Source organism: Alexandromys fortis, unplaced genomic scaffold (genome assembly GCF_014885135.2).
Source record: "Alexandromys fortis isolate MF-2015 unplaced genomic scaffold, M_Fortis_MF-2015_v1.1 scaffold_70, whole genome shotgun sequence".
Classification (NCBI taxonomy): Eukaryota; Metazoa; Chordata; class Mammalia; order Rodentia; family Cricetidae; genus Alexandromys; species Alexandromys fortis.
Window position 1 is genome coordinate 8149353 of NW_026067955.1, and position 26703 is coordinate 8176055.

At 52.6% G+C, this 26703-nt stretch overlaps 2 protein-coding genes across 5 annotated transcripts in view; both read left to right on the plus strand.

The window, feature by feature from the left end:
- The window catches only part of Igdcc4 (immunoglobulin superfamily DCC subclass member 4), a 36105-nt gene extending 19221 nt beyond the window's left edge, over positions 1 to 16884 (plus strand). For 2 of the 3 annotated variants that reach the window (XM_050152039.1, XM_050152041.1), the window contains exons 5-20: positions 1069 to 1209; positions 1819 to 1974; positions 2491 to 2904; positions 3334 to 3498; positions 3997 to 4134; positions 5004 to 5177; positions 6643 to 6879; positions 6961 to 7062; positions 9652 to 9835; positions 10450 to 10577; positions 10734 to 10904; positions 11053 to 11190; positions 12269 to 12374; positions 12849 to 13077; positions 13598 to 13762; positions 14117 to 16884. In XM_050152039.1, coding sequence (XP_050007996.1) covers positions 1069 to 1209; positions 1819 to 1974; positions 2491 to 2904; positions 3334 to 3498; positions 3997 to 4134; positions 5004 to 5177; positions 6643 to 6879; positions 6961 to 7062; positions 9652 to 9835; positions 10450 to 10577; positions 10734 to 10904; positions 11053 to 11190; positions 12269 to 12374; positions 12849 to 13077; positions 13598 to 13762; positions 14117 to 14533 — 3065 coding nt within the window. In that variant the 3' untranslated portion in view covers positions 14534 to 16884. The remainder of the gene's footprint in view (positions 1 to 1068; positions 1210 to 1818; positions 1975 to 2490; positions 2905 to 3333; positions 3499 to 3996; positions 4135 to 5003; positions 5178 to 6642; positions 6880 to 6960; positions 7063 to 9651; positions 9836 to 10449; positions 10578 to 10733; positions 10905 to 11052; positions 11191 to 12268; positions 12375 to 12848; positions 13078 to 13597; positions 13763 to 14116) is intronic. The other variant, XM_050152040.1, reaches the window with a different exon arrangement.
- Positions 16885 to 20015: 3131 nt separating this feature from the next.
- Igdcc3 (immunoglobulin superfamily DCC subclass member 3) overlaps positions 20016 to 26703 on the plus strand; it is a 42679-nt gene continuing 35991 nt past the window's right edge. For both annotated transcript variants that reach the window (XM_050151908.1, XM_050151909.1), the window contains exons 1-2: positions 20016 to 20316; positions 23285 to 23590. In XM_050151908.1, coding sequence (XP_050007865.1) covers positions 20202 to 20316; positions 23285 to 23590 — 421 coding nt within the window. In that variant the 5' untranslated portion in view covers positions 20016 to 20201. The remainder of the gene's footprint in view (positions 20317 to 23284; positions 23591 to 26703) is intronic.

Sequence of the window (26703 nt, forward strand, 5' to 3'; positions counted from 1 at the left end):
CCTCCTCCTCCTCCTCCTCCTCCTCCTCCTCCTCCTCCTCCTCCTCCTCCTCCTCCTCCTCCTCCTCCTCCTCCTCCTCCTCCTTCTTCTTCCATTTATTTTTGTGTGTTTGTGCACACGTCCATGACACAGAGAACAATTTGTAGAAGTCAGTGTCTCCTTCCACTAAGTGGGTTCCTGGGATCCGACTTACGTCTCAGGCTTGGCGGCAAACATCTTTAGCTGCTGAGCCGTTTTGTGAGTCCCTTTTCTGCTTTTTTTTGAAAGGCTCCTGCCGGGATAAGATAGGGGCAAGGGCACCCCCTGGTTTTGGGGTCACAAAGACCTGTTTTGAATCCTTGTCCCTCAGTGTGGCCCTGGTCTGGCGATCAAATGTCCAGCTCAGAGGGGTGAGAATAACAGCTGAGATGGGAATGCACAGTGTTTGGCGCTCAGCAGCTGCTCAGCCGATCTCACTTCAAGCCTCCCCCAAGGTCGCTCACTTGTGCCATTCCTCCCTTCTCTGATCCCGTGTTCTCCTCCCTGGGTTTCTCTAAACCGCTGCTCAGGGAGATCTTTGCGCTCTCTTCTGCACTGGGTCTCTGCCTCCCCCTGCTGGACAAACAAGGTGTTCACTATTCTGCGGTGCCGAGAGAGTATTGGACAAAAAACACAATGCGAAGCTTCCTGGCTAAAAATTGGAGCCCAGTCCTTGCTTTTGCACTTAGGACCCGCCCCCCTTCCCGGCGCTTTGAGAAAGGGACCTGCCTAACTCACACAACGCCTTATCTGTCTAGGCAATGCAAGATCTAGAACTGAGTGCTGGATCCAAGGTAGAGGCTGGGTAGGATGGATTTGGGAAGAAATATGGGTATGATCTGCCCAGTCATTTGAGGGGGGATTCATTTGTGTCGGAGAGCATTCTTGTGGCTCCAAGATAAGCCCTGAGGCCTAAGTCAACTCTTTTGAACTTGGTAGCTGGTTTCCCCTTTCTGACATAAGGAATTTTGATGCCCCCTGCTCCCCTGGCTCAGCCATTACAAGAGCAGCAGGTGGCAGGTAGACCCCATCCTCCTATTGTCTCTCCAGGGTCCTTGGAGGCTAGCAGGGGCCAGGATGTGGTCATTGTGGCAGCCCCAGAGAACACCACAGTAGTGTCTGGACAGAGTGTAGTGATGGAGTGTGTGGCCTCCGCTGACCCCACGCCTTTTGTGTCCTGGGTCCGACAGGGTGAGTGTGGAGGGAAGAGGTGAAGAGTGGGGGAGTGGTCGGGATGGTACAGTGTCTCACAGGCTCCAAGTCAGGAGCTATTTAAAGATGGAAGGAGAGAACAAAATCCACAAAATTGTTCTTTACCTCCATAAGCACATTTGAGCATGCCCAACATGTGTATACATTCATGCAATAATAAATCTTATTTTTAAAAAAAGTGTAAAGAAGGTTGTATTTAAAAAGCCCAGTGGTGGTGGTTTATGCCTTTAATCCCAGCACAGAGGGAGGCATATCTCTGAGTTCAAGGCTAGCCTGGTTTTCAGAATGAGTTCCAGGAAAGCCAGGGCTATACAAACTCTGTCTCAAAACACAAAAAATAGAACACCAAAAAAGAAGGCTGTATTAAATGCATGCCCCACCCACCAGAGGCCCACCTCCCATCTCTCATCTCCCATCTATCTAGGGATCAGAGTTCCAGGTCTAGGACCAGAGGAACTGGGATTCAAGCCGGTCACTGTGATCCTGCTTTGTCCGGGAGGGTGGAGAGGGTCCCCTTAGTTGGAGAGGAGAGGGTGTGGAGGGACAGCCCCAGAGTCCCCCTCCAACCTGCTCCTTCTCTGTTCCCAGATGGGAAGCCTATCTCCACGGATGTCATCGTTTTGGGCCGGACCAATCTACTCATCGCCAGTGCGCAGCCCCGGCACTCTGGTGTTTATGTCTGCCGAGCCAACAAGCCCCGCACCCGCGACTTTGCCACCGCTGCAGCTGAGCTCAGAGTGCTGGGTGAGGCCTGGAGCTGTGGGACACTAGGGACAGTTGGGTGTCAGAGGGAGGAGAGGGGTTACTAGAAGATGAAGTGTGGAAAGAGGTAACATACATGGAAGGAGTCTTTGGAGGATAGAGTGGAGAGAGTTGAGACAGGGGTGGAGAGGGGTATGTAAAGCCTGGTTTGGATGATGGAGAGGGAGAGAGTGGGTGAGCTGGAGTGGGGTGAGGTTATGGGAGGAGATAGTGGAATGGACTAGATGGTGTGAAGCCTGGAAACTAGAATCTGGACATGGTAACTCTTGCCGGTAATGCCATCACCCAGAAGGTTGTAGCAGGAGTGTGGGTTCGATGTCAGGCGCTGGAAGAGAGAAGAGCTATCTAGGAGGGACCAGAGCAAGTGGGCAGGCGGGTGGACCCAAGCTTGGCCCAGGTGACTAGGGGAGAGGACCTCAGGGAGAGCCTGGGGGCGCGGTGTTGGGACGCTTGGGGGGTGGGACCGACCTCTTGTCAGAGGCTCCCTCCTGTCCCCAGGGGCTCCTGCTATCTCGCAAGCGCCAGAGGCTCTGTCGAGGACGCGGGCCAGCACTGCGCGTTTCGTGTGCCGCGCGTCGGGGGAACCACGGCCCACGCTACGCTGGCTGCACGACGGGGCCCCGCTGCGACCCAACGGGCGAGTCAAGGTGCAGGGCGGTGGTGGCAGCTTGGTCATCACGCAGATCGGCCTGCAGGACGCCGGCTACTACCAGTGCATAGCAGAGAACAGCGCAGGAACCGCGTGTGCGGCTGCGCCCCTGGCGGTGGTGGTACGCGAGGGACTGCCCAGCGCCCCGACTCGGGTTACGGCCACGCCTCTGAGCAGCTCCGCTGTACTGGTGGCCTGGGAGCGGCCTGAACTGCACAGCGAGCAAATCATTGGCTTCTCCCTTCACTACCAAAAGGCAAGGGGTATGTATACTCAAGACCAAGTGGCCCCACTTAGGGCAACCACGGGTTAGATGACTGAAGGATTGCCCGGTGGGGACCTCTGTGGATGGGGTAAAGGGCAGCGATCTAGTATTAGAGTTCGGAGCCGTGCATATACTCCCCCTGAGAGGATGCTTGCTTTTACAGGGTTAATGGAGCCGTCGTCCACTCTAGTTAACTAACTGCAGTAGTAACTACTTAATTAGACAGCTCAAGGAACTTCCTGACCAGTTCTGGAATTAATACAATGGGTAGACTAGAAGGCGAGGGCCTTTATACCCCTCAGCCTAGACTGTCTTCCACGATTTAGCTCTACATAGACCATTAGGATCCCCAGACCAACTCCCGACTGGTAAGACCTGAAGTGAGTGGGCTGCGACGGTCCTTTTGTCTCCTGTGCCACCACCTCAGGAGTGGACAACGTGGAGTACCAGTTCGCAGTGAACAATGACACCACAGAGCTGCAGGTTCGGGACCTGGAACCCAACACGGATTATGAATTCTACGTGGTGGCCTACTCCCAGCTAGGGGCCAGCCGCACCTCCAGCCCAGCCCTGGTGCATACCCTGGATGATGGTAGGACCTCTGAACCTGCAGTGGCCCGGAACCCAAGGACATCCCTACCCAGAGACTGTGTACCCCAAGGACCTCTTCCTTACCTTGTGATGTCTTTTGTGCCCTGTAAAGGAGTGGGCAGGGTTTCTTCTTCCCCGTGTAAAATGGGGAAACTGAGGATCAGAAAATGAAAGTGACTTGCCCAAGGTCAGTAGGACAGATGGGATTTGAACCCTGCTCTTGTGAGTCCCCATATTTTACAGCCCTCCTTCCTTACACCCGTGTACCATCCAGCCATTGGATACAAAAATCTTCTGGCCCACACTGTCCTCTAGCCTTGGGGTAGGAAGGAGGTCTCCTCATCCTCCAGCTTGGGGCTCCCCGAGAGGCTCCCTTCCCTCCCTCTGATCCTGGGCCTGCTCCTGAGTTGCTGTGTGACCTGGGCAAGTCTCTGACCACTCCTGACCTCGCTTTCCCCGTCAGTGGAGCAGAGCTCATGCCAGCGTTCTTCTGTCTCAGTCCCCAGTGCGGCACCCCAGCTCGCCCTGTCCAGCCCCAACCCCTCAGACATCAGGGTGGCATGGTTGCCCCTGCCTTCGGGCCTGAGCAACGGCCAGGTGGTGAAGTACAAGATAGAGTACGGCCTGGGGAAGGAAGGTGAGTGGAGCTGCCAGTGGGAAAGGAGGTTCTCCCCCAGATAGGGGAGTCTGTGGGAGTAAGTCCCAGCGGGGCATGGGAAAGCTCTGGAAAAGAGCAGTGGGAGGCTAGAGAGAGAGCTCCATGCATAAAGTACATGTTCAAGCCCAAGGACCTGAGTTCAATCCCAGTCTGGCATGGTGGTGGTGCCTGCTTGTAATCCCAGTACAGGGAGGCAGTAGAGGGAAAGGGAAGAAAAAAGCGGAAATGAGATAAGGAGGTGCCATGTGTATAGCCAGCGGAGCCTCCGACTCAGTTTCCTTTCCGTGAAGCAAGCAGTTCACCTAGTTGGTCCTTGGAACCCTTCTAGTTTAAGCACCAGAGAAGAGATGGGATGCTACGGGTGTGCCCATGGGGCATGGGATGTTCTTGTTGGGCATATGGTGGTAGTCTAGGGGTGCTGATGTGGTTCTAAAAGGAATGGGGGAGTGCAGAAAAGAAAAGAGGCTAGGGTCAGAGTAAAGCTAAAGAGAGAGACAGGAGGCTGACCCAAGGTAGCAGTCAGGGCTCCTGACAGCAGGCGCTGCTGGGTGCCCTTGGCTAGCCCTCGGGACTGTACGGACTGTACAAGGGGTGTGTACTGGCTATTTTGACCATAAACAAGGAGGAGAAAAACATGCTTTGGTCTTTTCTTGCTGAACCAAGATTAATGGGCTTCAGCAGTTGGAGCTAGAGGCCCCAGGGTCAGCCTGGAGGCTTAGAGCCTGCCTCCAGCTGAGGGGTCAGTGCCCAGAGGACCTCGGGGGCCTAAGTGGAAGAGTCAGTGTGATAAGTTAGAGATCTCAGTTTCCAGATGAAGGACACTCAGCAGTCCATCTCTTCTGTCCCAGAAGATCAGGTTTTCTCCACTGAGGTACCCGGAAATGAGACACAGCTTACATTAAACTCACTTCAGCCGAACAAGGTATACCGAGTCCGGATTTCAGCCGGCACTGGGGCTGGCTACGGAGTCCCTTCCCAGTGGATGCAGCACAGGACACCTGGCATGCACAACCAGAGCCATGGTATGGAGCTTTAGGGGCAGACCAGACAGTGGGGACGGGTGTTCTGAGGCCTTGGAACCCCAAGCCACACCCAACACAGACCTGTAATTGTCACCTTCCTCTGCCCCCCTCACCCCCGCCACACACAGACTTGATTCATCAGGGAAGCCTGGGTGTAGGAATGAAGGGCTGGGTTCAGGTATCTCTCTGTTGCCTTTGTTGCCCTCTGTTGATGTGACTTTGACAAGTCGCATCCGGAAAGCTTCCTTACTACTCTAAGGGGCGGCAGGGTCAGTAATGCAATTATACATGAAGTGGTTGGCACAGAGTAGGAACTCCGTGGGCTGAGAATGTGGCTCGCTTGGTAGAGCACTTGCCTAGGTGCACAAAACCCTAGGTTCGATCCCCAGCACTGCATTAACCCAGCATGGTGGCCCATGCCTGTGGTCCCAGCAGAAAGATCAGAAATTCAAGATATGCCTCACCTACATAGTGAGTTTGGGGCCAGCCTGGGATGCATGAAGTTCTGTTCCAAAGGAAGGGAGGGAGGAATCCATTAAATGGTGGCTGGCTTTGCCAGAGGCCTAGTAGTAGAGTGACTAAATGCCCACAAAGCCGACCACTGTTCTCAGACATCTGGCAAGTTACTTGACATCCCGAGCTCAGTTTCTATCTGTAAGATATAGATAATAGCTTTTTTTTTTTTAGTTTTAGTTTTGTTTTTTATTTGTTTGTTTTTTGAAACAGTTTCTCTGTAGGTTTGGTACCTGTCCTGGAACTAGCTCTTGTAGACCAGGCTGGCCTCGAACTCACAGAGCTCCACCTGCCTCTGCCTGGGATTAAAGGCATGCACTGCCGCCGCCTGGCTGCTTTGTTTTTTTGTTTTGTTTTGTTTTGTTTTTACTGGATTATAGAGTTATAAGAATGAAGGGCTGCCAAGATGGCCTAGTTAGTAAAGGGGTTGCTCTTTTTATCAGAGGATCAGACTCCCATTGTCTCCCCAGAATCTATATGATGGAAGGAAATAAATGAGTCCACAACTTGTCCTCTGACCTCCACATACATAAATACCTACATACATAAATAAATACATAAAATTTTAAAAATGCATATACGAAGTGTTTGAAACAGTGTCTTACACATAGCCAGCCCTCTATTCTTGAGCTCCGAGTAGGGCTCCTCACTAATGGTTCCAGGCCTCTTTCCTTACCTCAGCAGCCCCTTGTCTGTATTTATTTCAAGAGACTAGCAGAAGCCCCTCTGTTCCCTCTGACAGACGCGCCCCCTGCCGTCTCTTTTGTGCATGCCTTACAGACGCGCCCTCACAGCTAGCATGCAGTGCTCAAGACCACCGGGAGGTGGCAGAATGGAGTAGTAGGGAAAGCCCTGGCATAACTCTGTGCTGTGCCCAGCACCCGCTCAGGTGCCTGACGTCCTCACTCCTCATTCTCTTCCCCTTGTCCCCATCATCTCCCTCTGCCCCCAGTTCCCTTTGCCCCTGCAGAATTGAAGGTGAGGGCAAAGATGGAATCCCTGGTGGTGTCATGGCAGCCGCCCCCTCACCCCACCCAGATTTCTGGATACAAACTCTACTGGCGTGAGGTGGGGGCAGAGGAAGAGGCAGACGGTGACCGCCCCCCAGGGGGCCGTGGAGACCAGGCTTGGGACGTGGGACCCGTGCGGCTCAAGAAGAAAGTGAAGCAGTATGAACTGACCCAGCTAGGTGAGCAGGCCTGGGCTTGGGAGGGTCTTGTGAGCTGGGCAAGCCGGGTGCAGGGAGAGTGACCCCCGTGGCCTTCCCCAGTCCCTGGCAGGCTGTACGAGGTGAAGCTTGTAGCTTTCAACAAACACGAGGATGGCTACGCAGCTGTATGGAAGGGCAAGACTGAGAAGGCGCCCACGCCAGGTGAGGAGGCGGCAGGGGGGTTGTGAAAGCCTCTTTCCCCCTTTCCCTCATCAGCCAGCAGGCAGGGTATGTGCCACGTCCTCTCCTGCTCACCCTCTCGGGCAGGAGTCCTCCTGCTGGCAGATGTGCCCCTCATTCTCAAGCTAAGCCGGGCAAATGGGGAGAGTGTGCATGCTCGATGCGTGATCCCTGGCTCCAGCCTTCAACCTTTAGTTTTTCAACCACGTCCACCTATATCGCGTTACCCATCAGATTATCCCATAATTCTTTGTTTGTTTGTTTGTTTTTGTTTTTGTTTTGTTTTTGTTTTTCGAGACAGGGTTTCTCTGGTTTTGGAGCCTGTCCTGGAACTAGCTCTGTAGACCAGGCTGGTCTCGAACTCACAGAGATCCACCTGCCTCTGCCTCTCGAGTGCTGGGATTAAAGGCGTGCGCCACCATCGCTCGGCTATCCCATAATTCTTAAACAGGGACAATATCTTTATGGTTTACTTAAAAATAAATTAATTTTATATGTATGGGTGTTGTGTCTGTGCACCACCTGTTCCTGGTGTCCCTCGAAGTGAAAAAGGGCTCCAAATCTACTGGGACTGGAGATAAAGATGGTTGGGAGCCGCCATGTGGGTATTGGGAATCGAACCCAGATTCTTTAGAAGGGCAGTAAGTGCTCTTAACTGCTGAGCCATCTTTCCCCTCTCCTGGCGTATTGCTTCTGCTCAGCATGAACCATAAGCTTGCTTAAAATATTTTAAGGTTTGTTTGGATATAATCTTTTTTAATTATTTTTTAATTTTTTTATTACATTTTGTTTATTTTGTGTGCACTTGTGGGGCTGAGAGGAGTATCTGATTCTCTTCCGTCATGTGAGCCCTGGGGATCAAATTCAAGTCCTCAGGTTCGGCAACCTTTACCCACTAAACCATCTCTTGTTCCATGTGGGGGGGGGGGGCAAGGGAGGGTCTGGTTTGTTTTTGTTGTTGTTTGTTTGTTTTGTTTTTCTCGAGGCAGGGTCTCACTAGGTTGTTCTGACTGTCCTGAAACTATATGGACCAGGTTGGCCTTGAACTCACAGAAACCCACCTGCCTCTGCCTCCCAAGTGCCGGGACTGAAGGCATGTGCCACTCTGCCCAGCAATTCCACAGCTCTCTGTTTGCTTTGTTTTTGTTTTTGAGACAGGGTTTCTTTGTGTGCCCCTGGTTGTCCTGGCTGGCCTCAAACTCAGATCTACCTATGTTTGCCTCTCAGGTGCTGGGATTAAAGGCATGTGCCCCCACCACCAGGCTTCACAGTTCTTGATATGAACTTTATAGGTGACAACATCCTGTCACAGTGTCACAAGGGTCAAAGAAGCAAAGGGACTCATCTAAGGCCACGCAAAGCCTCGACTAACTAGGACCCAGAACCCTGCCTCCCAGGGAAGGGTGGTCCTCACTGTGTTGTGCTGCCCTTAGGCCCTGCGTTGTCTGTCACCTTGAGGACCCATCCTAACACCCAGAAGCAAAGAAACCTGGGTTCTAATTCCAGACAGTTCATTTCTCTTCATTGAGCGAGTGTTTTACTAAGTATCCGCCATGTACCCGCTCTGTTCTGGAAATTTAATGTTGAACAACACAAATGAACTTCGTTCCCTTGGAGTTTATCGTGTGCTTAGCTAATAAATCATTGTCAAGAAATAGTATACACTATACCAGACAGTTTTCTACCTGCATTGTAAGTGTTGGTTAATTTAGCCTCATAAGAACTCCCGTGAGGGGCCGGTGAGATGGTTCAGCAGATGAAGGGCTTGCTGCCAGCCAGCTGGCCTGAGTTTGGTTTCCAGGCTCCTCCAAGTTGTCCTCTGACCTCCACAGGCACAGCGCGGCACACCCACTCCCTTTCCTTCACATAACAAATGCACGTGTGGCCAGGCGGTTGGTGGCACGCTCTTTAATCCTAGCACTTGGGAGGCAGAGGCAGGTGGATCTCTGTGAGTTCAAGGCCAGCCTTATCTACAGAGTAAGTTCCAGGACTGGCTCCATAGCTACTGAGAAATCTTGTCTCAAAAAACCAAAAAATTAAAAAATTAAAATTAAATTTTAAATAAATTAAAGAAAAAAGAAGAACCTCAAGACATAGGTACTGTCACCAGATCCGTATAAGAACTGGAAATGGAGGCACAGAGAGACTGTGCAGCTTCTCTAAAGTCACACAGCTAATAAGTGGCCGAAATGGAATTTCAACCAAGCCTGGCTCACCATGCATGGCATGCTTTCTTTGTCACATGCTCGTCAACCATGATTCATAGTCGCTCTGGGTGTGACCTTAGGGGGGGGGAGAAATCACTTCAGTTCTTGGGTTCCTCAGTTGCAGTGGGAATAATGCCACCCAACTCACAGGGTCAAAAGAGAGAGCCAGTGACAGTCATGGTAACACACAGCTCCAACCCCTGCCTTAGAGAGACAGAGGCAGGAGGATGGAGAGTTAGAGGCCAGCCTGGGTTACTACATATTGAGACACTGTCTCAAAAATAAGAAGGAAAAAGACCAAATAAAGCTTCTTGGGACTTTGAGTGTCTGTCCCCTCTCACCACGCTTTGATGTCCCCTCCTAGACCTGCCTATTCAGAGGGGGCCACCCCTACCTCCTGCCCACATCCACGCGGAGCCAAACAGCTCCACCTCCATCTGGCTTCGGTGGAAGAAGCCAGACTTTACCACCGTCAAGATTGTCAACTACACTGTGCGATTTGGTCCCTGGGGACTCAGGAATGCCTCCCTGGTCACCTACTATACCAGGTATCAGCAAGGGGAGGCGGCAGGGGCGGTAGGAGAGGGGCTGCAGAGCTCAGCTGTGGCGAGAGCGCACCAGGACCTCCATAGGTGTCTCTTCCCTGGCTGCTGACCAGGGTGTAACAGCGTAACAGCGAGAAGGGCGAGCTGTCTGGTTCTATCCTGATGGCAGAGCCTGCCTGTGGGTCACCGTTTGATGAGAGTGAGGAACAAGACTAGAAGCTTCCTTCCTTCTGCTGGGGCTCTGCCTCCCACCATGCAGAAGAAGGCTCAAGTTGCTGCTAGTCTAACTGAGAGAACAACCGAGAAAGGCAACAGAGACCCAGACTAAGACAAGAAAAGATGCCTCCGAAGTGATTGGTCCCCCAGGTGCAGGATAACTTAATTAACCCAGGAAGGCTTCCTGGAGGCCAGGAGGGTCTGGTTTGGAGTTTAGATGTGGAGTAGCGTACATCCGGTCTCTCTGTGGATTGCCTGGGTGTGTGTGTTGGGGAGGGTAGTGGTCCCAAAGAGCAGCTCCCTCCAGCGTAGGGTCTGGCTGGTGACAGGAGCTTATGTCTGGGGTACTGCCTGGCTTGAAGCCTGTCTGAGGGCACTAGCCCTGTCCCTTCCCCCGGAAGCTCCGGAGAAGACATCCTCATTGGCGGGCTGAAGCCGTTCACCAAGTATGAGTTTGCGGTACAGTCCCACGGTGTGGATATGGATGGTCCTTTTGGCTCCGTCGTAGAGCGCTCCACCCTGCCTGACCGTGAGTAGCCGCTGCCTCTCCCCCATGTGCCACCCATTTGCTGGGTCCAGTGAAGGAGGAAGAAGGGGAGATGGTGCCCTCCCTCATCCCCTAACTTCCAGTCACCCTCAGCCGTGGCTGTGTCTCTGACCCTTCCCTCCCTTCCCTGCACTGCAGGGCCTTCGACACCCCCCTCTGACCTACGCCTGAGTCCCCTGACACCATCCACTGTTCGGCTACACTGGTGTCCCCCCACGGAGCCCAATGGTGAGATCGTGGAGTATCTAATTCTCTACAGCAACAACCACACTCAGCCTGAGCATCAGTGGACATTGCTTACCACAGAGGGTAAGAGTGTTTTCCCCCTCTCCCAGGTGACCAAGTTAGTCATTAGGACCTCCTGGGGGCTTCTGGGGTTAGAGGCAAAAGTTACTGCCCGGGTGCCAAGTCAGTGGTACTTCTGCCTCCTGCCCCTGCTCCCCACTTCCCACCCTAGGAAACATCTTCAGCGCAGAAGTGCACGGCCTCGAGAGTGACACCCGGTACTTCTTCAAGATGGGGGCCCGCACAGAGGTGGGGCCTGGGCCCTTCTCCCGCTTACAGGATGTGATCACTCTCCAGGAGACATTCTCAGGTACCAGGGAGGAGGGAGGAGGCCTCTGGGGCACCCCGGGGCCCTAAGACCCCTGGATTGGCTCCTAAGGCCCCGCTTTTGGAAACTATACTCTTTCGACTTTGGAGTCCTTAGGGGTGGAGGGTGGGTGAGATAGTGGCAGCTCGGGAGAGGGGCTGTCGTGGTCAGAGGCTGTCAGAGAGATGGTTTTCTGGGAGCTCTGTGAAGGGGAAGTGGGCAGCAGGCTGGACGGGAGCTCACAGCTTTCAGTTAAGATAAACGTGAGCGCCCAAGGCCACTACTGAAAGTTGTTACAAATATGAATAGAGCATTAAGCACACATAGGACCGAGGAGATGATGCTCAGTTGGTAAAATGCTGCCCATATGAGCAACAGGACCCGAGTTCAAATGCTCAGCGCCCGTGTAAAAGGTAGATGCGGCCATTTCCACTATACCCCCAGTGCTGAGGAAGTAGAGACTGGATGATCTCTGGGACTGAGAGAGGTTGAGGAAGTCTTTTGATGCGGACCTCTGACTTCCACAGGACACATACATGCACCTGTGCACCCCCCACATGAACATACACATACATTACAGAAACACATGTGTACACACCACACCTAGAGGCCTCCTACGTCATACATGTATACACCATGAAAGCCCTTGTTGGCAGGTGGGAGAATACGCCACTGAAAAACTGATTCTGTAAAGTCCAGTTTTCCGAGTAGAAACAAGTGGTGTATACCAGGGAAGACCATGGTGGGCTTAGTGTGAGGCCTACTGAGGTTCTGTAACCTTCTATACTCCAGTCAGAAGAGAAGGCGCTTCCAAGACAGGTATGCTGGCACACACCTTTGATCCCAGCTCTCCAGAGGCAAAGGCAGGTAGATCGCTGAGTTTGAGGCCAGCCTGGTCCACAGAGTGCATTCCAGGACAGCCAGGCTACACAGAGAAACCTCATCTCAAAAAACAAAACCAAACCAAAAGAGAAGAAGAGAGGGGTGTCCCCAGAGGGTGGGGCTGAGGCTAGCCATCTTCTGCAGAAGCCCCTCCCCTCCTGGTTTTACGAACACTGTGTCCTTCTGTCCTCCCCACCAGACTCCTTGGATGTACACTCAGTCACAGGCATCATCGTGGGCGTCTGCCTGGGCCTGCTCTGCCTCCTGGCTTGCATGTGTGCCGGCCTCCGACGGAGCTCCCACAGGTGAACCAGGGAGCCATCGGGACTGAAAGGGTTTCCAGGAGAGATGCAGTGTGGACAGAGGAGTGTATACTTCCCTGCGGCACTTGGAGCCTGTTAAAGTTAGGGCTATGGAGGAGGTGTGGATTCAGGGCGGCGTTTGCCCAGCCTATGTGAGGCCCTGCAGAAAAACAGATCAGTAATTTATTTATTAGTATTCCGAGATGAACGATTGAGGTGTTGTTCTCATGAAAATGTGGAATAAACTTAGGGGAGCCCCAGTCTCCCCACCTCATAAAAAGCTGGCGGAGCCACCCTGTGTGCTTCCTTCGTAGCCTCCAGCAGCGTGGATGGAGAAGCCCCACCTCTCCATGTGAGGAAGGGTGCCATTTGAGGGGTCAGGCTGGGCGGACAGTATTCTTCCCTTCCTGGTTGCACATGCCACACCCGGAAACCAAATCCACTCTTGTCTGGCTCATAACTTTGTTCCTGTTGCAGGGAAGCCCTCCCAGGGCTGTCCTCCACAGCCACCTCTGGGAATCCAGCACTGTACTCCAGAGCTCGACTTGGGCCCCCCAGTCTCCCTTCTGCCCATGAACTGGAGTCCCTCGTGCACCCCCGCCCTCAGGACTGGTCCCCACCGCCCTCGGATGTGGAAGACAAGGCTGAAGTGCACAGCCTTATGGGTGGCAGTGTTTCAGATTGCCGGGGCCACTCCAAGAGAAAGGTGAGATTGAGTCCTACACGAACCCATTCCCAAACTAAACACCAGGGGGCGACAGAGCACAACTTCTGAGCGTGAGACATACTCCAGGCCCTGAGCCAGCTAGGGAAGCCTGTGTGCGGTTCCTTATCCCTTGGATAAGGGTAGCCAGCCTTATTTTCACCTGGGAGCACCCAGATCTCACTTCCTTGATCACATAGGCTGTGGCCAAGTAGGACTGGACCCAGGATAATGTAAGACCCCATGGGCCAGGTCCCCTGGAAGCTGCCGTGGTGAGACACCCTGACCAAGAGGACTCAGTCCTCCCATCTCTCACCCTTCCTCTGCAATGAGGAAGAGTCCACCAGACTTGGGAGCCTCGGGCTTTGCACGTCAAGTGTCGTTAGGGTTATGATTCTGCCCTTCCTATCTCCCAACCCAGTGCTCACCCCTGCCTAGGGGAGAGGCTTTAGCATGGACCCTGTCTGGAGATGGTAGGGGTCCACAGGCCTGGACCCTCATTTGTCATCTTCCTTCTTTGCAGATCTCCTGGGCTCAACCAGGTGGCCTGAGCTGGACAGGCTCCTGGGCAGGCTGTGAGCTGCCCCAGGGGAGTGGTCCTAGGCCTGCTCTGACCCGTGCCCTGCTGCCTCCAGCTGGAACTGGGCAGACGCTGTTGCTGCAGGCTCTGGTGTATGATGCCATAAAGGTCCGTGTCCTGAGGGGAGGAGGGAGGCAGGAGGGAAGGGCCCCCCATGCTTTCCCAGGGAGAGATGTATTCAGGAGGCCGTGTAGCTTCCAAAGGGGAGTGGGTGACAGGAAGTCCAGTTTGAGGGCAGTTCCTTCTTCACCTGGAACTGAATGACCCCTAAGATACCCCTCAGAATGGGTGGCATTCTCATTCCCTGCCTTTGCCAGGGCCTGAGCATCATGTCAGGTGGGACAGTCCTTGGTATATTATCTAGTGGAGAGTCAGCCTTCCTCCATCCGGCATATGTTGGCCATTTTTCTGATAACCATTCTCAGTGATGTTCACCTGGACTTCTGTTCTCTGCTCTGCCAGAGCAACGGGAGGAAGAAGCCGCCCCCAGCCTGCAGGAATCAGGTGGAGGCTGAGGTCATTGTCCACTCCGACTTCGGTGCATCCAAAGGAAGTCCTGACTTTCACCTCCCAGACCTGGAGCCTGAGGAACCCCTGCCTACAGAGGCTCCGCCTTCCACCTCAGGGGTTGTGGATCTGTCTCAAGGAACAGACTGGCTGGGCGAGGAGCTGGAAGGGTGCGAAGAGTCAACCAGTGGGCCCGAGAGGCTCACCTGCTTGCCAGAGGCAACCAGTGCCTCCTGCTCCTGCCCAGACCTCCAGCCCAGCACCTCTCTAGAGGAGGCCCCAGGAAAAAGCTGTCAGCCCAAAGCCCTGTGCCCTCTCTCGGTCAGCCCAAGCCTCCCCAGGGCTCCTGTCACCTCTGCTCAGCTTCCCTGAGCAAAGGCTGGTGAGGCTCAGGATCGTGACATGCATGGCCACTTGTGTGTACTAGCGACAAGCCTTTTGGAGCCTCTTAGGATCCTTTGGCTGGGATGGGGGAGAGCTTTACTCACTCCTCCATGTTCTCCACATACGGGATTCTGGAGGGACTTGAGACCAGCTCCATGGGATAGACACGTGTGAAGTCCCGTGTGTGCGCTGGTTGAGCTGGGAAACCTCACCCTATGTAGTGGTCACCGTGGCCTAATGGATCCTCCATGGCAGGACGGTGTAACAGTGATCAGTGCCGGCTCTTTGAGCCATAGTGTTGTCACCCAGCCTTTTATTACACTCTGAGAGTGTCTCCAATGCCGTGTCTAGGAAGACAGCCCCAGCCCCTCTGCCGTCAGCTGGGCTGAGCTGAGGGCCTGTCAACTCCGCAGGCCCACATTGCAGCTGCATGGCCGTCATCCCCCTGGCCTCCTAAGGCCCAGAAGGCTGGGGGAGCCCAGCTCAGCCCCCCTCTCCCTGGAGCAACCCTGCACCTAATTTTATAATACGGGAAGTGCCTGGTTTGGGAAATCTTCTTTCTCCCCGTCCCCTCTTTTGTGCCCCTTCATTGTTCTAGTGATCTGTCTCTTGTTGCCTTGCTCTCTTATCCCAGGGCCCTTCTCTTTCCTGTGATGCCTCTCCTCTTCCCAATGCTCCTTCCCTGTCTGTGTCTCCCATGCTTGTCATTGCGTCCTGTTTCTCGTCCCTGGCTTCAACCTATGCACCCTTCCCTAACAACATGACTACCTCATGTCTGCTTCAGACCATAGTGTGACCCTGGGTCCCCACGGCTCCCTGCCAACACCCTTTCCAGGCAAACGATCCACTCTGGGTAGATTTGGGAAAGACCTTTTGGCTTCCCTGGTCCCCTTCTCCTTGGGATTGAGATGGGTAAGTTTTCTATGGAAGTGATGAATCCAGGCTGTACCAGGGAAGCTGCAGAAGGGGTAGGGACTGAAACCCAGAGGCTGAGCAAAACGACCACCACCCATCTGCACAGAAAAATGGGTGTGCGTTTTTGCCACGCAGTTTCCAGTTCTGGCTGAGGCTGGAGGGGGTGAGGGTAGCTGAGTTAATTGAGCAGCAGTAGCTCAGCTCCCTAAACCTTGAACTTGAGTGGATTCGGAGTGGGAAAGGAGTTTCCTCCAAGATGCTAGAAGGGATGTCCCTGCACAGGAAAAGGGTGGCTGGCTCATTTTGTTAAATGGGATCCTGAGGTCATCTTTCCACAAAGGGACAAGTCTGACTTGTACCTCCTGTGTCACAAAAACCATGCCATCTGTTTGGTGTCTCACCTTAAGTCGTTCTCCAGGGGTGCGGAATGTGGGACCTTTGCTCTCTCACTGGCTGGCATACCAAGCGTTAACTCTGGCTTCTGGGCCAAATTAGAAATAACCAGTGTATCTTTCCTTTTTTTTTTTTTAATGTCTTTCAGCAGAGTTGCAGCCTCCGCAGCCCCTGAAAGCATCTGTGTTTATTACCCTCGTGTGTCACTCACGTTTGACACCTCACCTACATTTCCTCCTCCTCCCCTCTTCAGCCAGCCTATGATAACACTAAAGATTATTAATGTGGGTTTCGCGTCTCGTTAAAGATGGGATTGTCACTTGAACTACTTCTCTAGCATTCAGAGTGGCCATGGCCAACACCACTGTGTGTTTCTTCACTGCTCTGAAGGTCAAAAGCCTCATTTTATTTTGTTGGTTAGCTTTTTTTTTTCCTTTGCCTTGAATGAAATAGCTGTTTTAACAGTAGGCTCTTAGCATTACACCACATAGTCATTTCTCATGTTCTTGTTTAACAGGCACTGAGGTTCTGGTTTAAATTAAATAGCTGCAAATGAGACAATTTATAACCCATTAGGTTGGGTGGAAAATTGTTTCTCAAAAGCAAATAAGTAATAAATCTGGTATCTGCCTATAACTCACAGTTGATAAGAAAGTAGCCGTTCCGCACGAGCATTATATATGATTCGGGCTCCGAGGAACTGGGGAGCGCTCCATCTGTGGCTTTGCAGCAGCAGGTTTTATTAGAAAAGAGTCTATTGGCCTTTTACAGGGTATTAATCCTTTTGTCGCTTGCCATGGATGCCTTAAATTCTTTTGAGTCCCATTTGAAAATCTTCCTTTTCTCGAAGCATGACAAGTGTACTCAGTACTGACATGCTTACTTATTTACCCATGCTTGGCTTATGCTGTATTATTTAATTGCATTTCCAGCATCATGTTTCCTCTTACAAATATGATATTCTTTAGTGTTACACTAAGGCGTTAATCATATATCTGTCCCTATAATGAATTAATAAACTATTTTCCAGACATGTTGCTCTTTTTTTAAAAAAAACATTTCCTTAAAGACTTGTGTCTGTGTGCGCACTCAGGACACACATGTGTAATTGTATGTGTACCACACGTCTGCAGATGCTCACGGAGGCCAGAGTGCTTCAGAGTCCCTGGAACCGGACCTTCCAGGAGCTGTGAACCAGCTAGTATGGGCACTGAGAGCCAAGCAGGGACCCTCTGCAAGAGCAGTGAGCACTCTTTTGTTTTGTTTTGTTTTGTTTTGTTTTTTCGAGATGGGGTTTCTCTGTGTAGCTTTGGAGCTTATCCTGGAACTAGCTCTGTAGACCAGGCTGGCCTCAAACTCACAGAAATCCACCTGCCCCTGCCTCCCGAGTGCTGGCATTAAAGGTTTGCTCCACCACCGCCCGGCCCAGTGAGCACTCTTAAGTGCTGAACCAGCCTTCAACCTCATGATAGTTCTTCACGGAACCAAATGACTAGGGTTTCCTCAGTCTTCCTGGCCTAGGAAGTTTATTTCCTGCCAGGATGGGAAATGGTAAATTTTTGGAGGGAAGATGGGTCCAAGAAAAAAAAAAAAGTCTGGAGCCTCTTTCCCACTCAATGAGCACTTAGGAAACACACACACACACACACACACACACACACACACACAAGCATATATTCTCATAGATACATACATACAAACATGATTTTTTTTTTCAAATTTCAAGTTAAGACAAGGGTGCCGAAAATGTCATTGTGTGGTCGAGAATGAGCACACCTAGCATGTGTCACGAGCGTTTGCCTGCGTGTACACACATGCACCTCGTGCATGCCTGTGCAGGGAGAGGTTGGAAGAGTGTGCCCTACATTGTGGCCCACAGATGCGTCGAGCCCCGCTCCTAACTCTCCTGGGAGGCACCTGCTAGCAATGCACTCCGGCTCACCGCTGCACACTCATCTTCACAAACACCTTGCTATCCAAGAACTCAAAGGTATACACGGTCTCACAAATTGTGACAGCTGCCCTTTACTGAAATCTTTAAGGAGGCTCTAAAGTGGTTTTCCCCCCACTGGAAGGAATCAGGAGCCAGCAAAGGCTGTCATGCCCGGGACCACCCCCAAAGTGAGTGGTGGGCCGGGCTGAGAGTTAATTGACAGATCCCACAGAGAGATACTGCACAGTCTGCACGCAGCAGAATAGCCACTATTTGCATATCACTCTCAGACCAAGGGTTGCGATAAAGAAAAATTAAACACTTGTCAAGATGAATTTAAAATGACAGCAATTCAGGACACCAATTTGACCTCTCTGGAGTCCCGAACACGCCAAGAAGGGGTGGTTGATGATTCAAGGCCTGCAGGAGGGCATTCCGGGACTTTAGACCCCAGAGAGGCCCCTCCTCCAATACTACCTTCCCTGTTGTCTGTGGAGGCCTCACCCCGGCCCTTCCTCAGTGAATCCTTTTATGGCAGTGGCAGACCCGGGTCCCTGCTCTTGAATCTCTCCACTGCTCACATGACTCCAGACTATCATTTTAGCCTTATGATAATGCAGATTTGTCTGTGTGCAGGCATCTGGTTTCCAGAGATCTGAAGGGTTTGTGTTTTGTTTTTAGCCTGGGTTTCACTATGTAGCTCTGGCTGTCTTGGAACTCACTAGACCAGGCTGGCCTTGAACTCACAGAGATCCACCTGCCTCTGGCTCCCAAGTACTGGGATTAAAGATGTGAGCCACTATGTCCAGCTCTTCTGAACGTTTTTTTAAATATGAAAATTTAAGCATATTTTATTTATCGTGTGTGTGTGTATGTGTGTGTGTGGTCTGTACATGTGCCACAGAGCAAGTGTGGCCGGCTGTCAGAGGGCAGTTTGCCCTGGGTGTCAGTTTTTCCTTCAACCATGTAGGTGCCAGGGATGGAACTCAGCTGGTCGATCAGGCTTGGCCACTGGTGCCCTTCTCTCCTGAACCATCATCTCATTGGCGCCAAGCCTGCACCGCTTTACCCACCTGTACCACAGCGTGGTGGCACATGCTCCTAATCCTAGCACTGTGGAGGCAGGGGGGATTAAAGAGTCCAAGGTCAGCCTCCGCGAGAGAGACGAAGTGAACTCAGGCCAGGCTGGGCTAGCAGAGGTGAGAGAGACTCGATACACTCCGACCACTCCAGTCACGTCAGAGCACCTTCGTGAGGCATGCGCTGCCACCTTTAAGTCTCTAGCCTCCGGGATTTACTTTGGATGGACACACCCACCAAGCTGGACCCGATGGATGGTCGCGTAGAGTAGTAAGAGGCCAAGATTCAAGGTCCTTGTAGGGTAACATAAGTGTCTCTCTTAAGAGTTGCATCCCATAGGCGAAACATCAGATAAGGCACAGAGATGATCCTGGCGATTGTAACTTCCAGGGTTCTTACCCAGTTACCAGGTCATTTTCTGGACCTTGGCTTTTAAACATCTGAAAAGTTGAGGGGATACTTTTGTCTTCAGGTTTCAGAGAATTCTCAGTGAGAATGACTGGGCTTATCAGCCGGCAGAACCGGGCGGGGTCTCGGGTTTCTATGGGGCTCTTATTGTTGCTCTTTCCAGATCATCTTTCGGAGTGTCCTAACTCCTCAGTCTAGAGAGTCCAGTCTTGTAGTGACATTACCCGTTCCCTTGGACAGGACTGGGAACCTAGGGAATACCAAATTTCTAACAACTTTGAGCAGTTTTAAGAAATTTGTCTTTAAAACAGAGTTGGACATTGTGGAACAGGGCAGGCACCTCAGAGAAAGTGGATGAGAGCAAACCCCTCAGCTTTTCGTGTTTTTCCGCATCCCGGACCCTCTCTTATAAGTGTTCACTTTCCCAGATCCTAAAGTCCGGACCGGCCACGAGGAGCGGATACCCGGCTGCAGCCCGGGTCGGCGCCGGCTATTCCCGCTGCAGTTCAAAGCGCAGGGGGCGCGTCCGCCGCGCAGCCGGGAATGTCCGGCAGCTTAAAGCGCTCGCCGGCTCTTTTGTTCCCCAGACCCGGCCTCCGGGGAGAGGGGGCTGGGGGAGGGGAGAAGAGGGGGGCGGCGGGCAGAGGAGGAGGGCGGTGCGGGCGCGGGCGGAGAGCGGAGCGCGCACCCCGGGCGCGGCTGACAGATCGCCGCGGTGGGTGCAAGATGGCGCAAGCGGCGCTCTCCCTGATCCCCGCTCCCCGCTAAGGCCAGCATGCGGCCCCAGCCTCCCGCCGCCCGGGCTCGGCCCCGGCCCGAGCCCCGGCCCCGGCCTCGGCGCCGGCCCCGCGGGACTCTGTGAGCCTGCGAGAGGCCCCCACCCCGGGTAGCGCCGCGCGTCGCCGAGCCCAGAGGACCGAGAGCCCCATGGCTGCGCCGCGCACCGCGTCCCCGCGCCGCCCGCCCGAGCTGCGCCGGCCCCGGCTCCTGCTGCCGTTGCTGCCGCTGCTGCTACTGTTGCCGCTGCCCGCACCAAGCCGGGGTGAGCTGGGGCTCAGAACCAGGCGAGAGGGGCGGACCCCGGGACACCGCGCGGACCTGCGCTAGGAGCGCGTGCTGGCGAGACCAGGCGGGACAGCGCGCTACGGGCACGGGGAGAGCCACTCTGGCAAGGCTACCTGTGGGTGGGAGGGTTGTTGGGCAGGGGGCGGCGGGAGGCGCAGAGTCTCAGGAGAGGAGTCGGGGGTCGGTTCCCTGGGCCTCGGGCTAAGTCCAGGGCTGGACCCTGATTCTGGTCGGAGGAGCTGAGAGCGCGGCAAAGCGGGGAGACAGGCTGGCTTTGGGGACTGACGGAAACCAGCCGGAGGAAAATGAGCGGACGAGTCCCAACTAAGGAGGGAGAGCTCGGGTGTGCAGAGCTGAGCTGGAGTACCCTCAGTAGCCCCAGGCAACTGAAGCCGGAAGCGGCAGATCCGGGTCCGGGGATGGGGGCGCGCCTGCACGGGACTGAGAAGGCATCATCTCCCACCCACTCCCACCCCACATACACACCAAACAGTGTTAAGAGCTGGGACTAGGTCCGGGAGTGTACGAGGAAGAGGAAAGAAAGATTCCCGGTGGGCGGGGAAGGTGACCCTACCTAGAGCCCTGAGAGCCGCTGGAGAGGTGCTGTCGCCCAGGGCAAGCGCCTGCCAGCCTCACTGCCCAGGGCCCCGCCCTTCCCCGAGGGAGCTCTCTAGGAGTCCTTCCCTGGGTTTGCGGAGCCACCCGTCGCTTCCTAGGTGCCTGTAAAAGATTCATTTCACCCAAGAAGGGTGTAAATCTAGGTCCTTCTCTTTCTCAAGTTCATCGCAGACACACATTTGAATTAGTCTCTCCCTCCCCAAAAGCAAAATATTGCATCTGCACCCAGAAGAAACTTTATCTCCTATGGCTTCAGCGAGGTTGACTTGGAGGCGGAGGCGGCTCAAACTTAGGATGTGTGGAGGATGCGAGGGATCGGAAGAGTGTGAGCATCAAAGGTCTTAAAGTGTCCTTATCCTAGAAAGGAGGCAATGCCTAGGCACCCCTGCCTCGCCCTAAGACTAGGTCTCGCTCAACAGGGAAGGGCTTGGATCTGTTAGAGAGAATCCAGGTCCAGGATCACAAGGCCTGGAAATGTGAGGAGGGGGCTCTATGCCCGCCCTTTTAGACAAGGAGGGCTTATTCCTCTTGGAGTGAAGTCATAGCTGATTTGTTAAATTGCTTGCAAGAGAGATTGGCTGTCACCCGTGGGATATGAGTGCTTATTCCTTTTGCCTGGGCCCTGATTCACTCCTAGTCATGATCACTCACACACACACAAACACACACGCACACACACACACACACATGCTCACATGCTCATTTTTATCCTGCTAGAGCAGTGAAGTTACCTGGAAGTGAAAATTATGGACTCACACATACACACTTTCTGCTAAATTTAGGAAATCTAAATTCATGTTTATTATTTCTGATCTCTCCTTATAACAAAGGCCAAAGAACCAACACCCAGAGCCTGGGTTACCCTTACAGGAAACAGCACAGGTCACACATAGTCTAACCTGTACCCTGAATACTGAGTCCATACCTGAATACTGCTCCCAACCAGACCCTGGAGGACCAGGTCTCTGATAGTTTTGCCAGCATTTAAATGGAAACCTAATTTATTACTATCTTGCTCCACTCTTTAGGTTTGATTTGGTTTGGTTTTTCGAGACAGGGTTTCCCTGTGTAGCTCTGGGTGACCTGTAACTCCCAACTCACTCTATAGACCTGGCCGGCTTCCAACTCAGAGATCTACTGGGCTCTGCCTCCTGAGTGTTGGGACTAAGGGTATGCACCACCACACCAAACTTTTTTCTTTTCCCTTTTTTTTTAAAATTCACAGTAAGGGGGAATCTTTGTCACCCTTGTATGTGGATGGCCAGAATGCCTCCCTGATTAACTGATCCGCCACGCGCCTCCACCTTACCAACGCTGGGATTACAGGCAACCATGCTGGATTTCAGTGCTGGGGACCGACATATTTTGTATACTAGGCAAACACTCTACTAACATTCCCAGCCCTTTGCATTGCTTTAGCGATTTTAATTTTCCTCAGCGCTCTCCCTTTAATTACGTCACATTTAAATAGTTGATGAGGGCCGCCAGGATACAAGGGAAAGTCTGTGCGGGTTCGGTGCCTGTGCTGGGCGGTGGCGAAAGCAGCAGCAGAGTGTTAGGAGCAGTCTTGGAGACTCTGACTCGGTTTTATTTTGGGGGTTGGGGGCAGGGTTTCTCTGTGTAGCCCTGGCCGTCCTGGAACTCACTCTGTAGACCAGTCTGGCCTCAAGCTCAGATATCCACCTGCTTCTGCCTCCTGAGTGCTAGGATTGATGGTGGGCACTGGGATTAAAGACATGCTACCGCTGCCCAGCTGAGACTCTAATTTTTTTTTTTAAGTTTAGTTTGTGTGTATGGGTGTTTTGCTTGTTTGCATGTCTGTGTATCTCCTCTGTGCCTGGGTCACATGGAGGCCAGAAGAGGGCATTAGATCCCCAGGGCTGGATGCAGATGGTTGTTGTGTCCCCATGTGGGTGCAGGAAAATGAACGTGAGTCCTCTGGAAGAGAAGCCAGTGCTTTTAGCCACTGAGCCATCTCTCCAGTCCTCCAAGACTCAGATTTGCAATGACCAATTGTGAGGCCCTGGGCAAGTCACCTGACATCTAGGTTCCAATTTTCTTATCTGTGAAAGAAAGAGTAATAGAAATGGCATTCACTTTTCTGTAGTGGTTGGAACTGAGTAAAATACTGCCCAGGATGGCATTTTGTAAACATAAAGGTTCTGTGTATAATAGGGATTTCTATTAAGCCCAAAGATACATCACAGGGATGTGATGGGTACATAGAACCATAAAATTTGAAATCTCTGTGTATGGAATTCTTCCTGGCTGTACGTACATTCCATGCTAACATCTCCTTTCCTTTCTTTTCCCCATCCCTGACGCAGGTCTGGGCCACTCTGCTGAACTGGCATTTGCTGTGGAGCCAAATGATGATATTGCAGTCCCTGGACAGCCCATAGTGCTGGGCTGCAGGGTGGAGGGGACCCCTCCAGTGCAGGTCTCCTGGAGGAAGAACGGAGCAGAGCTGCCTGAGGGCACCCACTCTACCCTCCTGGCCAACGGGTCCTTGCTGATCCACCGCTTCAGGCTGGACCACGAAGGTGGCCCTTCAGACGAGGGGGACTATGAGTGTGTGGCTCAGAACCGCTTTGGGCTGCTGGTCAGTCGGAAGGCCCGTATCCAGGCTGCAAGTAAGTAGATATCGCTTCCCCCCCCCCCCCCCGTTGACATAAACCAGCCTGGTGTCCAGTGTCAGTCCTTGTCACGAGAGCAGTGTGGGTGGGTGGGAAGACCCATTTTGTGAAGCTCCGAAGAACAGATTTTCTAGCTTGGATCAGTTGGCTGGTGTCACAGGGGTGTCTTTGCATGGAAATGACAGTTACGTCATGTGCTCTTTTTAGTGACTCGAATGTAAACTGACAAGACTGTAGTCAGAGACTCATAGGCTGGTGGTGGGGCCTCACCCGTGTCTTCATTCAGCTTCTCAAGCTGTGTGTCGTGCCTGGAGCATCCTGGGCCACTGAGTGTGTTCTGGGGTATAAACATGGAAAAGTTTGCCTTATTTTGTGGGGTACTTAGATTTTTAAAGAGTCATTTTAATAACATGAAATTTTTAGCTATAGATTAATTTCTGAAACATTTTGAGTAGGATAAGACTTCACTATGCCAGTAATAGGGTTCTCAAACCTGTCAACAATTTTCTTTAAGAACAAAACAACAACAAAAATATGTGGTAGATGGTGCTGGGGAAACAGCGAAGTCGCAAAGCATTTGCCACAGAAGCAAGAGGGCCTGAGTTTGGTCCCTGGAACCCTTGTCAGAAGCCATGTGCGGAAGCAGCAGCCTGCAGTTCTAGCTGGGGAAGGGAAGATAGGGGGTGTAGCACGGACGCTAAGAGGTTTTAATAATAAATCCAGGTCAGACATAGGGGTAAATGCTGAAAGATCAGCGAAACAGAGTAGCCAGCCACTAGTTCTTACCTCTAGCGAATCCTCAGACTGAATGCCGTGAGCTCCTGTCTCCACCTGCCTTATATTCCTTCCTGCTTTATATCCCTCTCTCTGCCCAGCCATATCCTTTCCTGTCTCCACCTCCCTGGTGCTGGGATTAAAGGCATGTGACTCCTAAATATTGGGATTTAAGGTGTGAGCCACCACTGCCTGGCTCTGATTCTCTTTTAGATTGGATTGTTCTTGTGTAGCCCAGGGTGGTCTTGAACTCACAGAAATCTGTCTGCCTCTGTCTCCTGAGTGCTGGAATTAAAAGTGTGTGCCACAACAGCCTGGCCTCTATGGCTAACTAGTGGCTACCTCCCCACTATGATGTCAGGCAAGCTTTATTTGTTATAGCACAAACAAAATATCACCACAAGGAGGAGCCCTGAATCTCATTGCCCAGCCAGCTCAGTTGAGTTGGCAAGCCTTAGGTGCCAATGAGAAACCTTGCCTCAAAAAAACAAGGTGGGCAGCATTGCTGAGGGAAATACTTAAGGTTGATCTCTGGTGCATGTGTGCGCGCGCACGCGCACATACACACACACACACACACACACACACACACACGCTCCACTTGAACATACTCACGCACACAATAAATAAATGTTAAAAAGAGAAGAGATTAGCCAAGCGGTGGTGGCGCATGCCTTTAACCCCAGCACTTGGGAGGCAGAGAAAGGTGGACCTCTGAGTTCGAGGCCAATCTGACCTACAAAATGAGTTCCAGGTCAGTCAGGGCTTTTACACAGAGAAACCCTGTCTCAAACAATGGGAAGGGGGGTATTGGAGGAGGAAGAGAAAGAAAGAAAAGAAAGAGGAAGAAAGGACACTCCTCTTGAGACATGGCAAGGGTCGAGAGGCCAGTGGACAGTGTGTTCCATCCTAAATTTCTGTACTTCAGGGAAGCAGCTTAAAAACGCTGCTTTGGTCAAATGCTAGCCAGCATTTATTCAGTACTGGGTGGACGCTGAACACCCAAAATTCCTTATGCAACTTATTTCATTGATTCATCACAATGACTGAGGAAGACATTCACTAATACCCCCCTTTTAGAGATGAGAAAGTTGGGCCTGGAGGAGGATGGGATTTGGTAGTGACATTCTGGGAGGCAGAAGAGCCAGGCTGCAGCCTGGGCAACCTGAACTCTCTACCCTCCCACTTGACTCCTATGGCATGCTGCCTCCTTTCCTGTGAACGCTGACAAGTTCCTTCCTGGCTCAGGGGACGTTTGCAACTGTGACTGTGAACAGGCTGGTGAGTGATGGATTGTTCCAGGCAGGAGCCCTCGTGCTGGGCTGAAGATGCCCCTTTGTTCTGAGGAAGGCCGATCCAGGCCCCCATATGGAGCTTGCTGGGAAGCAGCCCTGGACTTGGAGATGGGAATCACTTTTGGCTCAGCCACCCCTGGCCCTGGCCCTCTCCACCAGGCAAGAGAGACTGGTACAACCTCTGAGCAGATGGCCGGGTGTGTGAGTAGAGGTGGGATCCAGGGGAAGACCTGGAGTCTGGGCTTGAGTGAGGATGAATGAGGAAAAGGAGGAAGAAGGAGACTGAGAGGAACTGCCCGGGAAAACACTGCCCAACTCCCTGGTCTGTTCTGTTTTATTTTTATTTATTTCGGCAAGTGCAGTGAACTTATTGATGGTGTTCAAGAGAATAATGCTCCCTAAGCTCCTCCCCCTTCTTCTGTGGGTCTGGAATGGAAACTGTGAGGGGAGATAGATACTCAAGTATGTGTTTCAGGACTGAATTGAAAGAGGGCCTCTCTCGCTCTCTGTTCTTTCGGGGGTGAATTCTCCTTGGAGGCCATGGAAGTCACCCACCACCCTGTCGCTGTCATAGCAGGAAATGGGCTTTACATTGTTGTTACTGAGAGCAGCGCCAGCTCCAGCATCAAAGGTGGAAGGAAGGTGGGCAGCACAGTTGAAGACTTAAGAGACAACCTGGTCCTCAGGGTAGCCCAGGATGCCTTTTAGGGAACACTCGAGAGCCTGCTTCACCATCTTCTGGATGCCATTGTGCCTGGCAGCTTTCTCCAGGTGGCATGTCCGATACACGACAGACACACTAGGAGTAGGAACACGGAAGGCCTTGCCAGTGAGCATCCCCTTCGGCTCTGGGGTGACGTTGCCCACATCCCTGGCAGAGCCAGTGGGTACAGGGATGATGTTCTGACAAGTCCCACAGTGAGCACACGCCGCAGCTTCCCAGGAGGGCTACCCAGAGTCTTTTGGGGTGGCAGTGATGGTAAGGATGATGAATCCTTCTACACTGTCACAGCCTGTTTTAGTGCAGAGAGATAGAGGCCT